The sequence below is a fragment of the Schistocerca serialis genome, chromosome 7, assembly GCF_023864345.2.
Source record: "Schistocerca serialis cubense isolate TAMUIC-IGC-003099 chromosome 7, iqSchSeri2.2, whole genome shotgun sequence".
Taxonomy (NCBI): domain Eukaryota; kingdom Metazoa; phylum Arthropoda; class Insecta; order Orthoptera; family Acrididae; genus Schistocerca; species Schistocerca serialis.
Genome location: NC_064644.1, coordinates 195219244 through 195244610, shown reverse-complemented (window position 1 = coordinate 195244610; position 25367 = coordinate 195219244). Strand labels below are relative to the sequence as shown.

The 25367-nt window shown below is 39.0% G+C and overlaps 1 protein-coding gene across 1 annotated transcript in view; it reads right to left on the bottom strand.

The window, feature by feature from the left end:
- The window catches only part of LOC126412587 (RING finger protein 121), a 103910-nt gene that overhangs the window by 55413 nt on the left and 23130 nt on the right, over positions 1–25367 (bottom strand). Inside the window, exons 3-5 of the mRNA XM_050082249.1 lie at positions 25135–25276; positions 21592–21746; positions 2637–2865 (exon numbers count right to left, since the gene is read on the bottom strand). Coding sequence (XP_049938206.1) covers positions 2637–2865; positions 21592–21746; positions 25135–25276 — 526 coding nt within the window. The remainder of the gene's footprint in view (positions 1–2636; positions 2866–21591; positions 21747–25134; positions 25277–25367) is intronic.

The window sequence follows — 25367 nt, the reverse complement described above, 5'->3', positions numbered from 1 at the left end:
TATTAAATATGTCAGTAACTATTCTGAGATATTTCTATTTATTCATCATCTTTCTTTTACTATCCCAAACAGAATGGAGGAAGGACTGTGTCTGCTGTGCAGTTCTTGTCCAATGGATGCTGCTGGGGTTAAACTCCTGGGATATAGCGATGAACAGCAACACATGAGAATAATTACTGATAGAGCCGTAGTGAAATAATTAACAGAAAGAAACAGCCTCCTATCTGGAGACTGCAACTGGGTGCATGGACTCAAGTATTCATTTTATAGTAACAGCACTGCTTCCTTTTTAATAGTGACGCCAAAAAGTGATTTAATGTAAACTATTATATTAAGAATCAATTTTAAATATATTGTCTACATTTTTGCCTACATTTTAAAATCCAGACTATATACTACTGACAGCTCATACAAAGCAGTTAGATGAGTCTACTTTCAAAACGACTGCAATTGTTTTAACTACAGTAGAATGTCGTTTATCCCAACTAACTGGGTGACATGCGTGGTTTCTTCAGATAATGGAACTGCATACTTTTATTTACCAATAAAAACTACATACTCGTATATTTATAACAATATGAATCTCTCTTATTATTACAAAGGCATGTACAGTAGGAATTTATTTAGTACAGCCTAGTAAACAAAAATCATGTAATACATATTCATTTTCATGTTCAGTACCTATGTATAAAACTAACCCAAAAAAAACATTAGTTTTGATCTGTCTAAGCACACCTACCCACTCATGAGTAGCATGTCAAGCAAGCACTTTTTTTCAGGATAAATATCTGGTACTGGTCACTTTCATCTTGGGATTCAAACCAACACAGGGCAGTATCTAAACACGTAAATACTTCAGAAGCAGCCAATATACTTTCATCATCATTTTTGGGACCACTACTTGATGAGATGCTGGCAGCATCATATTTATTAGCGTCGAAATTTAGAATTTTGCTTTCCTGGACGATTTGGTACAGCTATTCTGGATGAATTGGTACACTGGACCTTCAACATTGGCACTCATCCATTCTTCAACATGAAAGAATGAACAATACATTTATGTTTAGGTATTTTATATCGCAAGTTTACTTTATGTGGCAATTTAGTTCTTTTAGCACACTGAGCATTTTGGATGTATCAAACTGCTTGTCATTTTCAATTAGACTTTGAGAACTTTTCATCATACCAAAAATTTCATTTCAAACTTCTTCAAATTCTGTTCCTTTACACTATCCAATGCTGCTCCAATCATGTAGGATGTACCTTTCCAATCAATACTTTTATGTTTTCTTAACAGACTCTCTTCTCTCTCCTCTTCTCTTTCTAACAATAACTCATGTAATAATTCTTTTCTGCAATACCATTTGAAAATCTCAACAATACCATGATCCATGGGCTGTAACATTAGGTGGAAGAAATGTCACTTTCATGAACTCGTAGTTTTCGTTTCAGATATTACATTCTGGATGAGTTTGTGTGTTGTCAAAGAGCAGTAACATTTTCTCTATTTCGCCATTCTTTAACTGATGAGCTTTTACAGAGGGTATAAAAACTTTAAACTATTCTGTGAAAATCATACTATCTATACAGATGCTCTTTTGTGAGGTATAAACGACAGGCATCACAACATAGTAAATGTTTGAAACATGGTTTCTTACTTTTATCAATGATGAGCCTAGACAATCAGTGGCTACCAGTATCCTCAGTAAAAGATACAGCAGTAATATGACCCTTGCTTATTTTAGGACAAGGTGCTGCTAATTCACATTGTGAAGCAAGGGTTTTTATTGACAAAGCTTTACAATTGAGCCCAGTTTCATCAGCATTGTAAACATTTCTGAGAGCAAAATCCTATTTCCTCAATACGTCCCTTTGTTTTATCTTGAGAGGGGAAAAAAAAAACGTTCCTGAGGAATCAGTACTCAATTTATCTCTTTGTATTTGAAGCTCGCGAATGCCACATCTTAACTTATAGCTTTTTAACCAGCCTGTGCTTGCTTTAAAATCTAATGGCCCTCCATGAATTTTGTTAAACCAAACTGCCTTTTCACATAGAATTAGACCAGAGATAGGTACACCTTTCAATCTTTATTGTGTAAACAGCTTGTAAACAGCACCATTTAGATCTGTGTTTGTGATGAACTTCATAGTTTTATGACTTGTCAATCTATCAGTAGTATGAAGCTTAGATATAAAACTGGTGATGCTTGGCTCTTGTCTTTTTATACCTGTAATTGTTGACTCACCAAACTTGACCTCATTAGATTACACTGTTACAGATTAGTCTTCCTCTGACCTTTTATTAATCTAGTATTAATCTCTCACAGAAAGAACAATACGCTTATGTTTAGGTATTTTATATCGTAAGTTTACTCTACATGGCAAAGCTGACACAACTGATCGTAACAGAGTGCAAAAGGTTGCTATTACCTGGTTTTCGACCATGGTGCGAGAGGGTGGGCAGGTGGGTGCAAGATGGTAGCAGTGGAGAGGGAGAGAGTGGCACACGCAAGTGGGAAGTGAGCAAACAGTTCCGTTAAGCTATCATTCAGCTGAGCCAAGTTTGGATAATCGACACTCTACTGTATGTGGAAGCATGCATGTGTACTAAAACAATGAGCATTATAGTCGCTTACCCCAATATGTGATGCCATTTTGTCAGCACATATTTCAGCAATATCTCTTCCCAAGACTCCATAATAGAGACCATAAAAGACAAAAATTAATCCTACATCCATCCACACATGAGGTTTAACTTCAAAAACCATATTCAGGCCAAAGAAAGTTGCCATCATAATGGCATATCCTATTATTCCGAGAGCATAGCTAAGTTTGTATAGAAAGTAAAACCATTTGTACACCAACCTGTAAAGGATCAAAACAGTAATTTTTAGGAACAGTGGAACACACTCAAAATACAGAATACAAAACATAATTTCTGAATACAATGCTGCAGGGACTTTGGCTAAAGCGACTGATGTACTGAAATCTGATGCGTTAGATGATTGGCACCAAACTCAAAACATTCCAACACATTCAGATCAGGAGTTCATGTAAAAATTTCAAGCAATTTTCTATACACACAGATAAGCTCTATTACTGTCCAATACATACACCCAGATAAGAAATGTAAGTGTTGTTTGTCTGTGCATGCCGTTATAGCTCCGCAACCCTCGCAGTTTCATGGTGTTATATGGTATGGTAGCCCTCCATCCCGCTTCTATAAAGAAGGTTTCAGTTTTGAACTGAGGGGGTTGGATTTGAAGATATGGATGTCACAAGAGAGCATTGCACCAATATACATCTTATAAGAAGTCGATGAAGCAGCTGAGAATCGAGTACTGAAGTGGCTATGACTATGTTCCTGAATGTTCTATAATATTCCAGAAAGAATTTTCTACAATCTTCCAGAATGTTGGATAATGTTGTAGGGTGTTCCAGAATGTTAAAGAAACTTCCAGAAGGTTCAATGTTCTAGAATTTTCCACAATGTTATAGAATATTCTCGAATGGTCCATTATAATGTTGTGGTGGGGATACATTCAGCTCACACGGGTACATATAAGCAAATTTCAGAATACTTTTGGAAATCAGAGTGGATCAAGGAAAGTGAAACTTTTTAAAGAACTTAAATTGCTGAAGGCAGTGAACAGCGTATTAAGTAGAATTTTAGTGTGTTAAATAATAGTAATATTTAGCAGGAAGCTGAGTCACAAAAGGGGGCAAGATCTTGCTAGTGGTGAACATTAAAGAAGAAACATAAAAAGATCACAGAAATGAAACAGAAGCAGAATGAGAAGCACATTTAACTTCAAAACAGAGGACAATGACTATACCGAGAAAAACTCAACAGATGGACAATGAGACCAAATAGAGAAGATGAACAAGCAAAGCATTCAACAAGCTGACAGAAACAGCTGACGAAACAAGATTACAAAATAAACTAAGCGGAGTTACAATGAGAAGTTCACGAAATAAAAAAATAGAAAGTGCCTGAACAAAACAAAAATATAGAAGTAGTGCAAAGCAAAAGAACAGAGATTACAGTTGGGCATGTAAAGAATTCCATTATAATACCACTAAAGAGCACAACAAACACAAACATGTAGTCATTGACAAAATGAATTAAGTGCATCACTTCTGCAAAGACAAAACTTCAGCAAAGTTCTTGAGTGATCTGGAATGCTCTCCTAGAAAAAAAAAATGACAGTAAAGACCAAGAGAAGTGGGACTTGTTCAGCTACTAACTAATAAAGGAGCAGTATAATTTTGTTGCCAGATTTTCACTATTTTAACAATGATATTTTACACAATAAATAATAATAAAATGGTATTATTGTCTTTTGACTATAAAAAGTCAGTCTGTTGCAACAAATATTAAAAACTATACAGAATAATAAAATTGTTACACCACCATGTTTATTTTGACATCAACATAAATTATTACCTTAGAAGACAATAGCAACAACAACAACAGCAGCAGCAGCAGCAGCAACAACAACCGCATTCAGTTACTGTGGCAAGTAATATTTTCACAAGTCCAATCACTTTCCTGTCACTTTCACTTAGAAATGGGAGCACAGTTCAAGTTTCAAAATATTACTAGTTTGAAACACACCCCTCCCTCCATCATTATGAGACTTCTTTGCATTACTCTTATTTACATCTTCTGTGCATCCCTGTAAAATACTGAAAACCTTCTATGTCTCTCTTCCTCTGCTTGTATTGTTAGTTCCTACTTTAAATTTCTTGCCGTTTTTTTCCTCCTACAGTTATTGTTTTCCTGCTTCTCAGACAAAATTTCATATGAATTTCATTCCTGGATGCAGTTTTTTCTTCACTAATGTCCCTTCTTCTTTTTTTCATATTCTATAAACTGCCTTGGATATTAACTATTTACTAAGACATTGGTGAAAGAAGAAATATAACCAGCAATCAATGGAAATCTGTGATAATAAACATGGAACTAGGGCAAAGCCATAGAAACTGTAGTATCTATGTATGTCTTCTTCAGAACACTACCAAAGGTTGCAAAATGTGACTCTACTAAAACTGGAGGAAGAGCCCTTAATTAAATCTTAGTGAGGAATAAGGGAACCAACCAAGGTAGACAACAATGTCCAATTCAGACATTCATTGAATTTTATGAAGAGCTAATATGTAAGGGCTGCTCAGCAGCCCTCAACATAGACAGCGTGCTGCTAAATGACAATATCAATCAGATATTCAGGCTCTGCCAGCACATGAAATGCATGTGAATGATTTTCATAGAGACCTAAATCACACCACTATTACTGGATGTAATAAGTTTGAGTTCTTTTAATAGCCTCCTTGTATTCCATATTTTTGGTTTCATTCCTTTCTTCATAAGTGATGCTTTCACTGTATCTCAACCTGTCACTTCACACATTTTGCCACTGGATTTTGGCTTCCCAGTTCAATGACCACTAATGTCTAAATTATTCTTTGTACTCTCCACAGTAGCTGCAATTCAGAGCAAATGTTGTGGTATCCTGTTCCCTGCTACATCACAGATTTACTGTTAGAGTTTTACTGCTATTCAAGTTGTCCTGACCATGCCAGTACATATATTCAGTCACAGCCAGACTGACAGCTCGTGCCTTCCGCACTGTGCTGACACTTATGGTAGTTTCCACAACCAGAAAGGAAGACTCTTCCACCTTCTCTGGCCTTGATGATTATCATCTTTCTTAGCCAGTAAAAGCACTGTTCTTCTTTCTCTGTATCCCTACAATGGGAAACTTACATGTGAAGCTATATTAATTCTGAATATTTTTATGATGTGTCACTCCTCCCCGCCACCCTTTCTGCAACTGAATTTGGGATTCTCTATGACAGAGTTTCAAAGAAAGCTTATAATAAAAACAAATGCACAAACTTTGTCGGTTTCAACTATATACAGATTTCTCACCTGACAACATAACAAATACGAGGGTTGGAACTTAAATAGTGGCAACCGATACAAAAGAGTTGCACCTGTTACTGTCCTTCAAAGATGTCACCAGCATTGTGTTGAACCCGTTGTCAGCGATGTGGAAGGCGTAGTATACCGTTAGAAGAGCCTGTACTGTTGATGGTGCGAATGGAGTGGTCTACTGCCTGTCGAATCTCTAGAACAGTTTCGAAGCGAATGCCACGAAGTGGTTCCTTCATCAATGGAATCAAATCAAAGTCACAAGGACAGCTTGTGCTGTATGCGCCCACATATTGTCGTGCAAAATGATGGATTGGTTGCGCAGAAAGTGTCATCGCCTCTTTTGCAAAACTGGTCACAGGTGATGCTCCTAAAACGAACAGTAATACTGTGCATTGACTGTCTGCCGTGGAGGAGCGTAATGCGTTAGGATAACACCATCACAGTTGTACACGGGAATCACCATAACTTTCACCATATTGGGGCTCTGACACATTTTCGACTTTTGCGGCGACCTATAATGATGATTGGATTGGCGTTTCAGTTTTGGCTTGTAAGATGTGGCTCATGTCTCATCCAGTGTTACGATATGGCATAAGAAAGCCTCTCCTTCATGCTCATAGCGCTCCAAGTGCATCTAAGTAGCGTCGTAATGCACCTATTTCTGCATTTCTGTCAAGTCATGTGGAACCCATTGTGATGCAATTTTTTGCATGCCCACGTGTTCCTTCAGGATGTGAAGTACAGTCGTATGCGCTAATCTGGTTTCATGGGCGAGCTCACAAATCGTATGGCATCAATCTCTGTCCACTAATGCGGCGACAGCACGCACTACTTCTTCAAAGACACTAGAATGACCTGCCTGATGCATGTCTGGCATAATTTTTGACCTTCGTTGAAGGCTTTTTACCCAATGTGTCAATGTTCTGTACGGCAATCCTGATTCCCCGTATGCGTCTTGAAAACCTCGATGACACTGTTGTACTGTACGACCTCTGGCACATTCAATCTTGATCCAACTCCGTTGTTCCTGTTTCGAAAACATAGTGACACTGTTAAATTAGACCGCTCGCTCACAAGTGACTGTGTTTCCCTTGCTTGTGTGCACGTTGGTGACGTGGGACAGGGAGTCCATTTGCTCATAGGTGAGGTAGGTACGTTAACAATGTGGAGTAGATCCCATTGCATAGTGTCTCAACAGCATTGCTGCCACTACTTAAGTTCCAACCTGCGTATATTCACTTGTGCACTAAACATGGTAGTTATCTTAATGTAACAAATGAATTACAGAACAGCTGTACACATCAGATGTGGAGGGTGGGAAATAAACAAAAAACAGATTTTCGCAAAATGGTGAAAATTAGTTTACTCTCATACAAAATAGAGAGGAATGACAAGAATTCAACAGTTCCCTAGTCAAATTAAATTTATTACAACAAAGTTCAATTTCCTCCTGTCTAATGGCAGGATTCTCTTGATATAGGTGATAACTGCTCCTCCTCTGCCCGCTCCTCATATCTAGGGAAATTTAGAAAAAGTTGTCTTTCCATAATTTTTGTCAGTGTTTATGAGAGGAAAGACCTTACCTTTAGTTATTAATTCAAATGAAAAATGTTGTATATAATGTACTGTTTTCTAGTCACTATATTATTTATATTGTGTAAAATCTGTTTTTTTATTCTGTTTTAACACAATTGCTTTACCGAAATTTTCTGACACTAGCACCAACTTATCAAATGAGGTTTTTTTTTCCTTATTAAGAAGCTTGCTTCCTGCAAACTGTAATCTCCAGTCTTTTCTATTAGTTTTGAAAGTTGTCATCAAGAAAGCAAAGGATAGAGAGATCAGAGAAAAAATTGAAACACAATCCAAAGAGTGTCACAAAACTTTGGGAACAGTTTCCAGCTTCAGCAAAATTCAATGTACATACCTCAAACTATTTCTTTCTTTTCAAACATTTCAATGATTCTGGTATCTGTCATAAATCAATCATATTGATATCCGTCTATAACCATTATTACTAACAGGCATTACAAACTACCGAACCAATATTCCAGTACTTAATAAATAAAAGAACAGCCAAAGTATTATTTTCATATGTAATTTATAAGAAATTATTACCTAGAGTCCATTGACAACACCAGAATAGTCTCAGCATGAAAGAAAAATCTGGTAACGTGTCATGCTAGATATTTGAATGTAACGCTTGTATGTGCTGTGGAAAAGAGCGACAGGTAAAACCAAAACATTAAAATGTGATACCATACAAATATTACCACAACAGTGAGACACTGTAAAAAACATAAAATGAAGCTACAAGGCTATAATTGATAAAATGTTCTAAATATGTACATAAAAGTGCACAGACAAAAAATATATACTGAAATAAAATTATTTTGAGTGTGTGTGTGTAAATAATATTAGTTGTAATAGTACACATAAAAAGTAAATGTTTATGGTAATATTTATAATGTGCACTTTCATTGTTTTAGTTTTCCCCTATATTGTAACAGAAAATGGACACACTATACACACATCCTATTATGCTAAAGAAAATCAAAAACTGTTAAACACTCCTGAAAATAAATCCAGTCATTAAAAAGTAAAACTCATTTCTGTTGCATGTGGTTGATGAAACATCAAATTACATTGAATAGATAGGCAACATTCGAAAAATTCTGTTCTCTCTTACAGCAAACATCCAGCATATTATATTTTTTTTTTTCATAAAGTATGAAAAGCTAAACGAGGTCTGACAGTTAATAATAATAACATCTTAACCTTTACGGAAAACTGAAAATTAAGATGCTTGGAGAGATGAGAAGCAAATTTACATTAAAGTGGCTCTGACGAAAGACATGAACTGGATGCAGGACTCATTGTATACAGCCTGCTTAAACAACTAATGATTGGGTTTAGTTACAAAAGTCCAAGACTCTTGATACCAAGGATTAACAAGGGATTTTTAATTACAGTATAATTAATGCTCATATTCCCAGAAAGCAGCAGAGGAGAAAGAAAAAGATCTTTTCTATGAACTTCTCCAAAAAATGTACAACGGTTGTTGAAGTCATATCTAATAATGGAAAATGCAGGATGGAAAACTGGCAATATTATGAAAAGGACAGTTGTTGCTTGCTATATAGCAGAGATGCTGAGTCGCAGATGGGCACAACAAAAAGAATGTCAGACAAAGCGGCCATCAGAATTAGACCCCCCCCCCACACACACACACACACACACACACACACACAAATAACTAGCACACACATGACCACAGTCTCTGGCTGCCACGGCCAGACAGTGAGCAGCACCGCATGATGGGAGAGGCAAGTGCAGGAATCAGAATAGGTAATGGGTAGAAAAGTTTTTCTGAACTGCACATATGGTAACTCTCCCTACAATATACCCTATGTTCCCGTAACCATACTGCCTCAACCTTCATTAGTCATTGTCCTTTGCTCATCTACCCCTTTCCCTGTTCCCATTCCAGCACTATGCAGCCCTCTATTCCACCAATGCACCCACAGTGTTTATTCTCTCCTCCTCTGATGCCCCCTTCCCATATGCTCTCCATCTAACCTCCTGACTGCACCAGCTGCCCTAACCTCTCCCCATCTCATCCCTGTATGCTCCCACAAGCAGCACTTTACCTCCCCCCAGGAGTTAGGTCAAGGACAGCACGTTTCTCACATTGAATTAGTATAAATTATCAAAACTACAACACAGAGACCCTAGAGGCACCTGGCATTAAATGGCAATACAAAGAAATACATAAGCAGAAGAAGGAGCAGGTGGGTGCTGCAGCACTGAATAAAAGAGGAAAATTATTACGATGGCAACTGAAAAAATGATGCATTGGGAACTGAGAATAGGCACAGAAGAAACAAATGATTTTATGCTGAGTGTAAGGCAGCAACCGAAGAAAAGAATAAGGTGTACAACAGGATGTTACAAAGAAACTGCACTGAAAGAATATGGCAAGATTACAAAGGGAAAATGAAAAATGAAAAAATAATTCATCAAAAAACAGAATGGTTAAAAATGAATTTTTCAAACTAATGGGATTACTACAGAATCAGAATGAAGCAAAAAAATTCTTTAGAGAAGTAAATCCTTCAGAGAAGTAAATGATGAGTGGAGGCCATTTAGCTTTATATGTAACCTAAATCATGGACGAAGTTGATATCATCATAAGAAACGAGAAAGGAATCTGCAAACAATGCTGCATTGACTTTCACAATTTACTCAAGACACACACAAGGTGTTCCTATGGATGAATAGGTACAAGTACATGAAGAGAAGTCTGTCCCTCCAACAGCTGGAGAAGTAAGAACTGCCCTGAAACAACTAAAGAACAACAAGACAGTAGAATTACTAAAAAAGGTTTGTTAGAAAACTAGCTTCTCTTAAAAATAATAAGGCTGATCTGGGAAGAGAAGAAAATGCTACAACAGCGATAGACATGAATTATGTCCACACATTAACAAGAAAGGGGATCAAATGGAGTGTGCAAATTTTCAAGGGGTTGTTGTTGTTGTGGTCTTCAGTCCTGAGACTGGTTTGATGCAGCTCTCCATGCTACTCTATCCTGTGCAAGCTTCTTCATCTCCCAGTACCTACTGCAACCTACATCCTTCTGAATCTGCTTAGTGTATTCATCTCTTGGTCTCCCTCTACGATTTTTACCCTCCACGCTGCACCCTCAAACTTCTAGTATAAGAAGGGCTCTAACCTCCTAATTGACCTCTTCCTCCCAATCCCCCAGGGAGAAACAGGTCCAGACCAAGAGAATATATCCCAGGCCAGAAAAAAACTGAATTTCGATTTAGCACACACCACCTGCTCGTTGACTTTAAAACTGCATATGGCAGTGTCAATAGAAAGACATTATATGCTGTCCTGAGAGAAACTAGAATGTCTGAGAAGCTGCTGAAGATGACAGCAAACAGTGTGGGAAGCAGAGAGGTTTAGGGGAGTATTGTTAGAACTAATGGATATTCACAATTGTGTATATCAAGGGGACATGCTGGCATATCTTCTTTTTAATGTGCCTCTGGAACATGTGATAAGAGAAGCTTATATGCTTGCCAGGGTCAGACTTCCACAAATCAGTGCAAATATTAGTCTACACCGATGATACAGACACAATTGAGAGATCTCTTAAGCCAATGGAAGAGTTAATCATTGTATTATAACAGGCTGCAGACAACATGGGATAAACAAGCATTGAGTCTAAGACTAAATAAATTGTTTATGGGAGAGCACACTTGAGAAACATGCTGAAGTCAGTAACTGTGTTCGGTTGTGAATTTGGGAAGTTCGAGGAGTTTAAATACCAGAGATCAATCATGACCTACGACTGATTCCTTGTGCAAAATTAAATGATGGTTAACACAATACGCAAATACCGTAGATATCAATCAGAAAAATAATAAAGACAGCAAGATTGAGTTGGGTGGGCATTTGGCACTGCTGAGTGACACAGAGGTGCCAAACTAACTTTAAATTCCAGATGGCAAAGTAAGGGTTGCTGACCTAAAACAGGATGGCTAGATGTTGTCGAAGACAGCAGAAAACACAAAGAATGGGATACAGGGATTGGAAAGCACTAGCACAGAACAGACATTTCTTGTGGAAATTAACTGAAGAGATGAAAGTCCAGAATGTACTGTAGGCCACAGAAGAAGAAAAAAACAAAGTAATTTATGGACATCAAAAAGAAAGGTCGAGGAAACAGTAAGCAATGCAGAACAGTTACATAAATTATCATCGTTCCATCTTTCAACTCTCTGAAATAGCAAAAATATCCAGTAATCTCCTTCTCTAGCTTTTCAATCATAAGATCAAACTGTATTATTAATGTGCAAAACTTCAGGATAGAAATAACACAGCTCAATGAAATTTGGACCATACACAGAAAGAATTGCTATTATATATTACAGAATGTAACTGAAAGAAATATGCGACGACATGAACACAAATGACACTTTCATTCTAAGAAAATTATGATGATCCCCTGGAGATTATGAACGGCAGAAGATGGTTCTTAGTATGGTGTGCGATAACCACGGACAGCAATGCGTGCTCTGCAATGTGCTACCATGCTGGTCTTGGGATTGGTAAGGAGTTCTCGTGGTAGGGCATTCCATTCCTCCACCAGTGTAGCTGACAACTGTTGGATGCTCAATGGTGCATGTGGATGTGCTACATACCACACGTGCTCAATGGGATTTAAGTTGGGAGAATGGGCAAACCAATCCATTCACCAAATAACTTCTCATTCCAGAAGCTCCTCCACATGCACTGTTCAATGCAGTTGCACAATGAAATCCATAAAAAAGAAATCGGGACCAAATGCACCTCTGAAGATGCACATGGGGAAGGAGTACAGTGTGACAATAACATTGACCGGTGAATGCACCATCTCCAGAGATATGGAGATCAGTACGCCTATGCAACATAGCAACTCCCAACACCGTAATGCCTGGACCACTAAAACCAGTCTCTTTGATAATGTTCCTGAGTGCATTAAGTGTTCCTACATCTTGTCATATGATGGTATATCCAGAACCACTACTCAGAATGAATCTGCTTTCATCCGAAAAAAACATGCAATGCCAATCCTCACTGGTCCATTCCCTATGTTCTTGGAACTATTGCAAATGGTGCCACTGATTTGTGTGTAGCAACATCACACAATGTGCTGGTCATCGGGCAAAGAGACGATCCCCATTCAGTTGCTGTGCAATTTTTGGAGGATGAGAGTGCAGTCCTGTTGAATATGGTTGCAATTGCACCCACTATTTGATATGCGCCCCTTCTTGCCTGTTGCACAAAGTAGCAATTATCTGCTGCTATAGCAGACCATGTTGGGTTGTTTTTGGGGAAGGAGACCAGACAGCGAGGTCATCGGTCTCATCGGATTAGGGAAGGAAGACGGCCGTGCCCTTTCAGAGGAACCATCCCGGCATTTGCCTGGAGCGATTTAGGGAAATCACGGAAAACCTAAATCAGGATGGCCGGATGCAGGATTGAACCGTCGTCCTCCCGAATGCGAGTCCAGTGTCTAACCACTGCGCCACCTCGCTTGGTATAGCAGACCATGGTCGACCATCTCTCCAGTGCCTATGGTTCGGATCGCTCTCCTTACATGTGAAAAAAGGCTGTGAGCAATACCAAACTCCTGGGTGACACTTGTCAATCCATCCTGCTTCCAGTTTCCCGAAGGTTCTTCCCCATGTCGATTCATCCATATGTCTCCGGGCCACATTGTAATGAAGAACACCACCACAGTGAACAGCAACTGGTTTCTAATTTACACACACCACCTTTTCCCATTCCTTTAACTGCCTTGCGTTGTGGGGCAAGCCTCATTTGACTTTATAGTTATGATGACCTCACACCATGTGACTTCCAACTTTTCTGTGCATAACTGAGAGGCCTCTGGCAACACCTTCCTGCACTTGCATCAATTTCCACCAATAGTTAAGTATGTTAGGTAACTTTATCTACCTTGTCCTTAAGTCCTGCAGAGCACTGTATTTCTGTAACACATATTCATATCTGCTGCACAGTCCAACATTTTACAAGTGGTGTTGGTGTTGTCTACTGAGGAAATAACCACTACTGCAAAGCATGAAACATATCCTAACATTAGTCATAAATTTTTTTAGGGTAATTTATGAAGTGAGTAGTGATGTTATCATCAACTTCTTCTTTCTCGTGAAGTTTATTGTTGTCTTATGAGAAGATGCAGCTGTGATACTGCTATATCAAGCAAAATTTAATGTATTTCTCATCACTTCAGGGTCTAAATATTCTGACATATTCTTTGCCTATTACACTCAATTCTTAGGCTCATCTGTATTTTCTTTCTCTGATTGGTTCCTATACCTTCACGTTATTGCAAATGATATCCAGAAAAGGATATCACGAAACACTAAATATTAACACCTGAATCAGTTTACTAGTCATCACAAAATAATAAATACATATTCTTCTCGCACACAGTGACTGAGTGTCATGGCAATCAAAGGGGCTGGAGATAGTTCCCATGGTAAGAAATCAAACTTATGACAGTTGAAAATGAAGCACAAACAACAGCACAATGCAGTGTGCAGTATGGCTGTTTGAACATGGTACTCCACAATGAGGTCATTGACATACATACTAATATAATTTAATACAAATATGATTAAAATATTTAAAATTGTATTCTACCAAATAAAATCCTGAAACTTAAATGTGAGCCACACAATTTCACACTCCGTCTCCTAGCCCCCCAAACATACACGAGTAAAATGATGGTACACTAACGAGACTTTTGCTTGCCGATCACTGGGATAAACAAGGATGAGACAGCCATTCTGGAAACATTACAATCTTAACAACAATAATGTACAAAGTCAGGCAGAAAAAAAAAGAAACATACTTGTCTCAATGTAATCTAAAAACGGAGGCAGATCAGTTGATTGCTATTCTCTTGTCATGATATCAAACATGGTGTTAAAATATGGAGTATAAAAATCTGTACACCACAGATGCCAAACATTGTTGGGTCCTTTTGTCAAAAGAGGAATTCATGCATTAGAGGGCAGGGCTCTATTCAACAGGCATGATTTATTCGCTGATGCACTACCTCTGATGCAAAACTGAGGTGAATGGACACAGTGAAACAATGGATTGTGCCACTCCTTGGCTGCTACACTGACAGTCTCATTTCCACGAATTACTGAACGCTTGGCATGCAGCAGAATGACACTTCCTTCCTCTACCTCTGCAGGCAGAGAAGAGTGTGTTCCAAAGTTTGGTCTTATGTACTGAACATGTGCTGTTGATAGATTGAAAATGCTTAAAACTTAACGCTGATGGACATTACACTTTCACTTGAATCTTTTGAAAAGAGTATCACTGATCTTATATTTAAAAAGCATCGAGAAAGGAAGGACTGTATGAAGCTGATTAAAGTTCTTGTTTTAAGTTCTCTTGAAAATACTGAGTATACAAGTAATGCCATAGTCTTTCTTCAGGTTGGAAAGGAGGGGAAGGAATCATATAAGATGATGTCTTTGTAGGAAAGAGTGATTTATTCCTATCACAAGAAATACAATGGCTAGCATAGAATATGAAAGAAAGAGATGCAAGGTATGATCCATGCTCTAGACCAGGGGTACTCAACCCTTTTTACCTACCACCTACTTTTGTATCTCTGTTGGTTCCACAGTGTGATCTATAAAGTAGGAAAGGGACCTCACTTTATAAAGCAGAGCTGCAGCAAGTTAAAGCATATACGAGGGGCATTTGAAAAGTCCGTGCAAAAATAAAAACTACTTAAGTGTTTGGGGTAAACCTTTTTTATTTTTCGACACACTCTCCTTTTAGACTGTCCAACACTGTTCTAATTTGTTGATCCCTTCTGAATAATAGGAATTGTCCAAGTCTGCAAAACAGCTATTAGTTGCTGCAATCTCCACCTCATTTGAATAAAATCTTTATCCGACCAGCCATTTCTTCAAACTGGGGAACAAATAGTGGTCCAAAGGAGCCAAGTTCGGAGAATAGGGGGGATGTGAAACGAGTTGGAATCCTATTTCCATTAATTTTGTGACCACAACTGCTGAGGTGTGTGCTGAACTTGGCTCTGAGCACTATGGGACTTAACATCTGAGGTCATCAGTCCCTTAGAACTTAGAACTACTTAAACCTAACTAACCTAAGGACATCACACACATCCATGCCCGAGGCAGGATTCGAACCTGCAACAGTAGCGGTTGCATGGTTCCAGACTGAAGTGCCTAGAACCGCTTGGCCACACCGGCTGGCCACGCTGAACTGCTGAGGTGTGTGCTGGTGCATTGTCGTGATGGAAAAAGACTTTTTTGCAGTCCAATCCCCAGCGTTTTTCTTGCAGCACGGTTTTCAAACGGTCCAATAACGATGAATAATATGCAGCTGTAATACCCTTTTCAGATAGTCGATGAGGATTATACCTTGCAAATCCCAAAAGACAGTCGCCAAACCTTTCCGGCCAAAGGAATGGTCTTCGCCTTTTTTGGTGCAGATTCTCCCTTGGTTACCCATTGTTTAGATTGTTATTTGGTCTCAGGAGTATACTAATGTATCCATCTTTCATCCACAGTGACAAAATGACAGGCAAAGTCCTGCGGATTCTCCCTGAACAGCTGCAAACAATCCTTGCAACACTTCACATGATCCCGTTTTTGGTCAAGCGTGAGCAATCGCGGAACCCATCTTGCGGATAACTTTCTCATGTCCAAATGTTTATGCAAAATATTATGTACTCATACATTTGAGATACCCACAGCACTAGCAATCTCATGCACCTTAACTTTTCTGTCATCCATCACCATATCGTGGATTTTATCAATGATTTCTGGAGACGTAACCTTCACAGGGCGTCCAGAACATTCAGCATCACTTGTGCCCATATGGCCACTCCGAAAATTTTGAAACCACTTATAAACTGTTCTAACCGAAGGTTTAGAGTCACCATAATGTTTATCAAGCTTCTCTTTAGTCTCCTGAGGCGTTTTGCCTTTCATAACGTAATGTTTAATCACCACGCAAAATTCTTTTTCGTCCATTTTTTGACAATCACTCTACTTCCTGGATTCATATGAATGCCAAACACAAAGAAATAGATCAATATGGCTGAAACTTGGTATGGTTCTTTCCAAAGATGCTAACTAAACATGATCTCGATACACGCCAGTAGTGCCATCTCTCGAACATTTCAAATGCCCCTCGTAATAATAAGTAATTACCAAATATTTTATGCCAATTTTTTTATGAAAACCTAATGAAAATATCTTTAACCCCCAACTGCCTACCACCCTCCATGAAAACTGAAATGCCCACTAATGGGTGGCAGGGAATAGGTTCACTAATACTGCTCTAGATGGAAAGGGAGACCTAGAAGAAGGTGGATTGATGGTGTAATAGAAGATCTCACCAACATAGGAGGCTGGGGGTGGAAAAGAGTTGCAAAATAATTGTTAAGAGTGGAGGAAAGTAGATGAAGCAGCCAAGGCTCAACAAGGGCTGTAGCACTACAGAAGAAGAATAATACTGATTTATTGCTACCACAAGAAGAGTAATATTGCCAAGAGTTGAGCAGACCTCAAAATATGTCACAGAGTTATCATCAGAGGTCAAGACTGAATTGGGGTCTGCTTGTTTGATACTTCTCAACATCTCTTCGTGTTTTATTGGTACACACAGATAGCAAGATACAAGTATGTTGGAAATTACATGAGCCAATGTGTCCTGCCTGCCAACAGGTGATGGAGGTGTTCTCATGTGGGAGATGTTTACATGGTATAAAATATAGGATCCTATTGTCCAATCCCCCCCATGAACCATGGACCTTGCCGTTGGGAGGGAGGCTTGCGTGCCTCAGCGATACAGATGGCCGTACCGTAGGTGCAACCACATGCAGCTTTACTGTATGATTAAATGATGATGGCGTCCTCTTGGGTAAAATATTCCGGAGGTAAAACAGTCCCCCATTCGGATCTCTGGGCGGGGACTACTCAGGAGGACGTCGTTATCAGGGGAAAGAAAACTGGTGTTCTACAGATCGGAGTGTGGAATGTCAGATCCCTTAATAGGGCAGGTAGGTTAGAAAATTTAAAAAGGGAAATGGATAGGTTAAAGTTAGATATAGTGGGAATTAGTGAAGTTCGGTGGCAGGAGGAACAAGACTTTTGGTCAGGTGATTACAGGGTTATAAATACAAAATCAAATAGGGGTAATGCAGGAGTAGGTTTAATAATGAATAAAAAAAATAGGAGAGCGGGTTAGCTACTACGAACAGCATAGTGAACGCATTATTGTGGCCAAGATAGACACAAAGCCCATGCCTACTACAGTAGTACAAGTTTATATGCCCAACTAGCTCTGCAGATGATGAAGAAATAGATAAAATGTGTGACGAGATAAAAGAAATTATTCAGGTAGTGAAGGGAGACGAAAATTTAATAGTCATGGGTGACGGGAATTCGTCAGTAGGAAAAGGGAGAGAAGGAAACATAGTAGGTGAATATGGATTGGGGGAAAGGAATGAAAGAGGAAGCCGCCTTGTAGAAATTTGCACAGAGCATAACTTAATCATAGCTAACACTTGGTTCAAGAATCATAAAAGAAGGTTGTATACCGGGAAGAATCCTGGAGATACTAAAAGGTATCAGATAGATTATATAATGGTAAGACAGAGATTTAGCAACCAGGTTGTAAATTGTGAGACATTTCCTGGGGCAGATGTGGATTCTAACCATAATCTATTGGTTATGAACTGCAGATTGCAACTGAAGAAACTGCAAAAAGGTGGGAATTTAAGGAGATGGGACCTGGATGAACTGAAAGAACCAGAGGTTGTAGAGAGTTTCAGGGAGTGCATAAGGGAACAATTGACAGGAATGGGGGAAAGAAATACAGTAGAAGAAGAATGGGTAGCTCTGAGGGATAAGTAGTGAAGGCAGCAGACGATCAAGTAGGTAAAAAGACGAGGGCTAGTAGAAATCCTTGGGTAACAGAAGAAATATTGAATTTAATTGATGAAAGGAGAAGATATAAAAATGCAGTAAATGAAGTAGGCAAAAAGGAATACAAACGTCTCAAAAATGATATCGACAGGAAGTGAAAAATGGCTAAGCAGGGATGGCTAGAGGACAAATATAAGGATGTAGAGGCTTGTCTCACTAGGGGTAAGATAGATACTGCCTACAGGAAAATTAAAGAGATCTTTGGAGAGAAGAGAACCACTTTTATGAATATCAAGAGCTCAGATGGAAACCCAATTCTAAGCAAAGAAGGGAAGGCAGAAAGGTGGAAGGAGTATATAGAGGGGTTTATACAAGGGCGATGTTCTTGAGGACAATATTATGGAAATGGAAGAGGATGTAGATGAAGATGAAATGGGAGATAAGATACTGCGTGAAGAGTTTGACAGAGCACTGAAAGACCTGAGTCGAAACAAGGCCCCGGGAGTAGACAACATTCCATTAGAACTACTGATGGCCTCGGGAGAGCCAGTCATGACAAAACTCTACCATCTGGTGAGCACGATGTATGAGACAGGCGAAATACCCTCAGACTTCAAGAAGAATATAATAATTCCAATCCCAAAGAAAGCAGGTGTTGACAGATGTGAAAATTACCGAACTATCAGTTTAATAAGTCACAGCTGCAAAATACTAACTCGAATTCTTTACAGACGAATGGAAAAACTGGTAGAAGCGGACCTCGGGGAAGATCAGTTTGGATTCCGTAGAAATGTTGGAAACACGTGAGGCAATACTAACCTTACGACTTATCTTAGAAGAAAGATTAAGAAAAGGCAAACCTACGTTTCTAGCATTTGTAGACTTAGAGAAAGCTTTTGACAATGTTGACTGGAATACTCTCTTTCAAATTCTATAGGTGGCAGGGGTAAAATACAGGGAGCGAAAGGCTATTTACAATTTGTACAGAAACCAGATGGCAGTTATAAGAGTCGAGGGGCATGAAAGGGAAGCAGTGGTTGGGAAAGGAGCGAGACAGAGTTGTAGCCTCTCTCCGATGTTATTCAATCTGTATATTGAGCAAGCAGTAAAGGAAACAAAAGAAAAATTCGGAGTAGGTATTAAAATTCATGGAGAAGAAGTAAAAACTTTGAGGTTCGCCGATGACATTGTAATTCTGTCAGAGACAGCAAAGGACTTGGAAGAGCAGTTGAACGGAATGGACAGTGTCTTGAAAGGAGGTTGGTTGGTTGGTTTGGGGAAGGAGACTAGACAGCGTGGTCATCGGTCTCATCGGATTAGGGAAGGATGGTGAAGGAAGTCGGCCGTGCCCTTTCAGAGGAATCATCCCGGCATTTGCCTGGAGTGATTTAGGGAAATCACGGAAAACCTAAATCAGAATGGCCGGACGTGGGATTGAACCGTCGTACTTCCGAATGCGAGTCCAGTGTCTAACCACTGCACCACCTCGCTCGGTCTTGAAAGGAGGATATAAGATGAACATCAACAAAAGCAAAACGAGGATAATGGAATGTAGTCAAATTAAGTCGGGTGATGCTGAGGGAATTAGATTAGGAAATGAGACACTTAAAGTAGTAAAGGAGTTTTGCTATTTAGGGAGTAAAATAACTGATGATAGTCGAAGTAGAGAGGATATAAAATGTAGACTGGCAATGGCAAGGAAAGCGTTTCTCAAGAACAGAAATTTGTTAACATCGAGTATAGATTTATGTGTCAGGAAGTCGTTTCTGAAAGTATTTGTATGGAGTGTAGCCATGTATGGAAATGAAACATGGACGATAACTAGTTTGGACAAGAAGAGAATAGAAGCTTTCGAAATGTGGTGCTACAGAAGAATGCTGAAGATAAGGTGGGTAGATCACGTAACTAATGAGGAGGTATTGAATAGGATTGGGGAGAAGAGAAGTTTGTGGCACAACTTGACTAGAAGAAGGGATCGGTTGGTAGGACATGTTTTGAGGCATCAAGGGATCACCAATTTAGCATTGGAGGGCACCGTGGAGGGTAAAAATCGTAGAGGGAGACCAAGAGATGAATACACTACGCAGATTCAGAAGGATGTAGGTTGCAGTAGGTACTGGGAGATGAAGAAGCTTGCACAGGATAGAGTAGCATGGAGAGCTGCATCAAACCAGTCTCAGGACTGAAGACCACAACAACAACAACAACATTGTCTAATCAAGTGCACCTCTTAATTTATCTTCAGGTAAACCATATGTCCTATCAGACAAGCACCATACAACTTTTCTCGAATCTTGTCAGAGTGGTTTGAGGAATATTCCACGAACATGAGGGTGCTGATGTGGCCCCTACATCAAAAAACCTAAATCCTAATGCTCATCGGGGATGTCACTGAGTGAGATGTGCACACCTAGGAGCCAACTCTAGTAAGTATTCATAAGTTTTGGGTGGCAGATGAGCATTCAGCGATCAGGGCAGCTCTCCTATCTATTATCAGTATACTGCTAATAAAATGAGAAATGGGGTAAATATGTTTTAGCGATTTCTTTAGAGAACTAATTATAACTATATTTAGTTCTCAGTGGTAAACTGTGGACTGCTCTTCCATTCATACTCGACCACATATCCAACAAATCTTAATGACTGACACAAAATGCAAATCTGGGCACTATACCAAAATCATCCAGGTTGAGTATCTATAGACAACCTAGTGTCATACAATGAAAGGCTTTTTTTTTTTTTTTAAGACACTGAAGACAATACTTTTCATTATGAGTTTCTGAATTTTTCTGCAGCAACTGTTGTTCCAAAGAGAGCAAATACACATACATCATCAACTGTCTTCAATGAATCCATTTAACTAATACTCCAAAAACACACTTTCAGTATAAACTATTAGAATATTATATACTATCCATTATAACTGTGAGTAGCAGTATAGTGAATGAGAAAAGGTGCTTCATTTTTGAGACAAACAGACAGACAGACAGACAGACAGACACACACACACACACACACACACACACACACACACACACACACACACTTTTTTTGTTTTTCATTATACATTATGTGTAAAGAACATGATTAACTGTTGCACTTGCTATTTGTTTACACATGCTAACAACCACTAAATTGATCAATTCTCACCTTGGGGTTGTTCCCAGTATTGGTTTTTGCATAGCTTTTCGAACAATAAATCCTGTTATACAGGAAAAAAGTAGCCAAAAGAAAATGAAGCGCCACCATCGATTTTGTAGTGACATGACCTGTGGAATTATCCACAATGCCAGCAAAGTAATAAACTGAAAACAAGAATTTAGTTGTTAATTTGTATCAATTATAGAACTATAGGGTTACATACATACAGAAAGAGCAACAATATTTTTGTTTCAGTAAAGGGCCAAAAGATTACAAATTCTCTTCGAGAACACTAGCTTTACAGTAGCAAATAAATAGAGAATGGGTAAAATCCACATCATGGTATGAAGTTATTAGTGGCAGGAAACTTGAGACAATTACAGAGAGAGGGAATAATTGAAATTAACATCCACCATATTATACACATCTGTCCAGTTAGCTTCCTGTCAGGCTGCCCCGAAACTTTCGGTTGTCAGTACATCAATTACTCAAACTGTTTTCCATGATACTACTTCACTGTAACCAGGTAACTTGATTAGTAACAGCAGTTGTGCACCATGGTCAGTGAGGCGACCCACTACTGGATAAACATTTATATCACTTGACTAACTGTTCACCGACAAATAGTTTGTCTATCAGTGTACTGCTTTCCTGTGTAATTCTGGTGGGAAAAACCAACAACAGAACTCACATTACAAGTGTTACAGAGCATTTCCAAACAGTTACTTTTACGTGAATCTTTCAGAAAATTAGTATTAAAGTTTCCAAAGAGTATCATTTGCTTTCTTTTGTTTGGTAGGTAGCATAACAACAACTCAATTGTTTTTAGAATATTTGAAAAATAGAACAATTATAAATGACTTTCCAGTATTAGCAATCCACGAGCACTCGCTTGCCACTGTTGACCCCGGCAGAAAATATTGGTTGGGAATAGGAGAGAAAAATGGATAGGTGCTGGAATATCACTTTGTAAGGGGGGGGAGGGCGGCACAGACAGTAATGATGAGAATATTTACCATGTTAGAGCTCTACAAGAAGTAGCCGAAGACATGGCAGTGAATGCAATGAGCTGTTCCTTATGTGTGGTAACGAGTGATGAAGGGAGCATATCTTTGTGGCTGGTCACCAGCTCGGCATTCTCATTAGTCTCAGTCACCTCTGAAGGAACGCTTCTTATCTACCCAATATCCTACATAAGTTGTCTGATTCGAGATCGTTAATTATATTTTCATGCTCTGAACCCAGGGCTGACACTCTATACTCATTCCTTTGCAACTTTAACAACTTCTCTTCTTCACCTATTCATTATCAGTTCAACAGACTCCCTTCTTGGGTGTTGACCTCCAGCCTGCTGATGGCTCCGTGAAAATTTCCAGCCATGTAGAGCACACCGTGTATGAACAGTCTAATAACTGCCAACCCTTCCACACTAAAATGCCCCTCCCATACAGTCTACCATTCATGGAAAGTGTATCTGCTGTGACAAAGAATCCCTTGTCCTGTACGCTGAAGGTTTTACAAAGGCCTTCACAGCCAAGGATTAAACTCCAAGCCTAGGATGCAAAGAGATCTCTTATGCCATATCCACATATGCCCTTAATTCTTAAACCACCCACACTAACCAGCTGCAAATGAGGTATCCACTTGTTACTCAATATCCCTCCTCTGTCAGAACTTTAACTGTTTTCCTTCGAGTCCTAAAATTAGGATAATTCTTCCCACCTCTCACAATGGTATTAGGCCACATATCCACACTGTGGAACATTCTTGGTTTCAGCTTTGCACTATACTTCCTCTCAACCCCTTGCCACATGGGTCATCTCCTTGGGAAAGATCCATCTGTCAGTTCTGTCACTAGCTTATCCTACCCTGTCAGAGCCAGGGCCATCTGCTGCAATCATGTCACATGCCCACTCTACAGTAACTTCTGTATAATTTGTGTGTGCATGGTTGTCAACTAATTGTCCACTTGTATGCAAGCCACTTACCAAAATGTGGTCAAGGGCAAAGCTGAACACACAGTAGTAGAACACAATGCTGAGCAGAACATGTTTCACTTCAACAGCGGCTTCATAAATGGGGCCGTCTAGGTGCCCTCTCCCCTTCTGTGAGTTATACAGACTGTAATTGTCTCCACAACACAGCCTTTGATCCTATTTTCCTCCTAGCATCAGTCTTCACTATTCCCTGCTCCACATCTATTGCTCCTTTACTCCTTTAAACAACAAACACAGTTTTCTCTCCATGGCCATCCTGGCGCTCTGATCTCCTTTCCTCCCAACACTCTCTTTCAGAACATTGTTTCCTGAACATGCAATTTCATCAACTTTACAGTTTTCCACATGCAACTTCTGCTTTCTGAACCACATAGGCTCACTGTTACCATGTTCCTATTCATTCCTTTTCTGCCTCTGTTATTCCTCTTATTCACTGCACCTGGCACAGCCCCCCATCCCAGTCAGGCTGCAGTGCTTGGCAGTGTAACTGAGTTTTTATGTTTCTGATAGTTATCTCTGAGTCTGAAAGCTTAGAAAAACTTTGTGTCTTGTTTATTTGCCTGCGAACACTCAATGCATCAAAGATACAGTAAGCAGCTAACTTTATTCCCTCCATTATTGTAACTTTCCAGTACTCCTTTCTGTACTACAATGACTATATTTTCATTGAACACTTTTTTTCTCAACTTTGTTTCTAGTGGTCTGACTTTAAAATCTCCCTTGCAGGCTCCTTCAAGTTCAAACTGATGTGATCCCCCCCCCCCCTCCCCCTGCTGTTCCATCTCCTCCAAACCCAAAAACTTTCCATTTCTCCAGTAAATAGATCAGCCAAGTCACTGTTTGTCCCAATCAGTTTGCAATCAACTGTTGTTTGTTTCTCTGATTCTGTATGCTTTTTGGTTCCCATCCCATTTGTTTATTAATGAACTACCCACGTTTTGACAGGGAATAGACCAAGTGATTATTACAAGAAGACATAATGATAGTGTGGATTAGGGAAATATATGCTAGACTAGCGGTAAGAGACAGTTTAAATTATGCACATTTATTACATCAGCAAAGGAAGAGGGTCAGAATGTACAAACTGGAAGACACCCTTAGGTGAGCATCCACTCCAAAACATCAGTTTTGCGATGAACTTGCCAATCGTGTATCTGACCAGTTTTCACAAAAAGTGAGCAAACATTGTCCGCCACCCAACTTAAGGATAAATTGAAATATATTTCAAATTCCATGAATCAGAACTTAGAGGAAAGCATTATCAAAGATTAAATACTGTAATGATAGTACATTGAGCTCAGGTGAACAATAAATTAAGTGGCCACATTTGAACACAAAATGTATTTTTAAAATTTAGGAAGAAGTCTTCATGCCCCCATTTCCATCTCCTAAAAAGATCAATATATTATTAGTTCTCAGTATGGATTCTTACAAAGAAATAAAATCTATGAGATGCAAGGAATCAATATACACGACTTACAGAATTTTTTTTCTTTTTTTTTCCTTTAGTATTTTAATGTTAGCTGAATGAAGAATGTAACAGTAAGAAAAGTACCTGATAGGAACGAAAATGACGTTTCTTCCACTCAACCAATGCTACTTGGGCTACAACTAGTGTTACAGCCAGTATAAGGATCATTTCAGCATGCATGGCTTCATGGCCTTTATGCTGCTGATGCATCCGTAAGTGCTCCAACCTAAAACATCAGAAGTCTCAGTATGCTTTTTAAATTAGAAGTAGAGAAAGCATCAAATGAAGTTTTTTTTATCAATATCACTCAATTTACT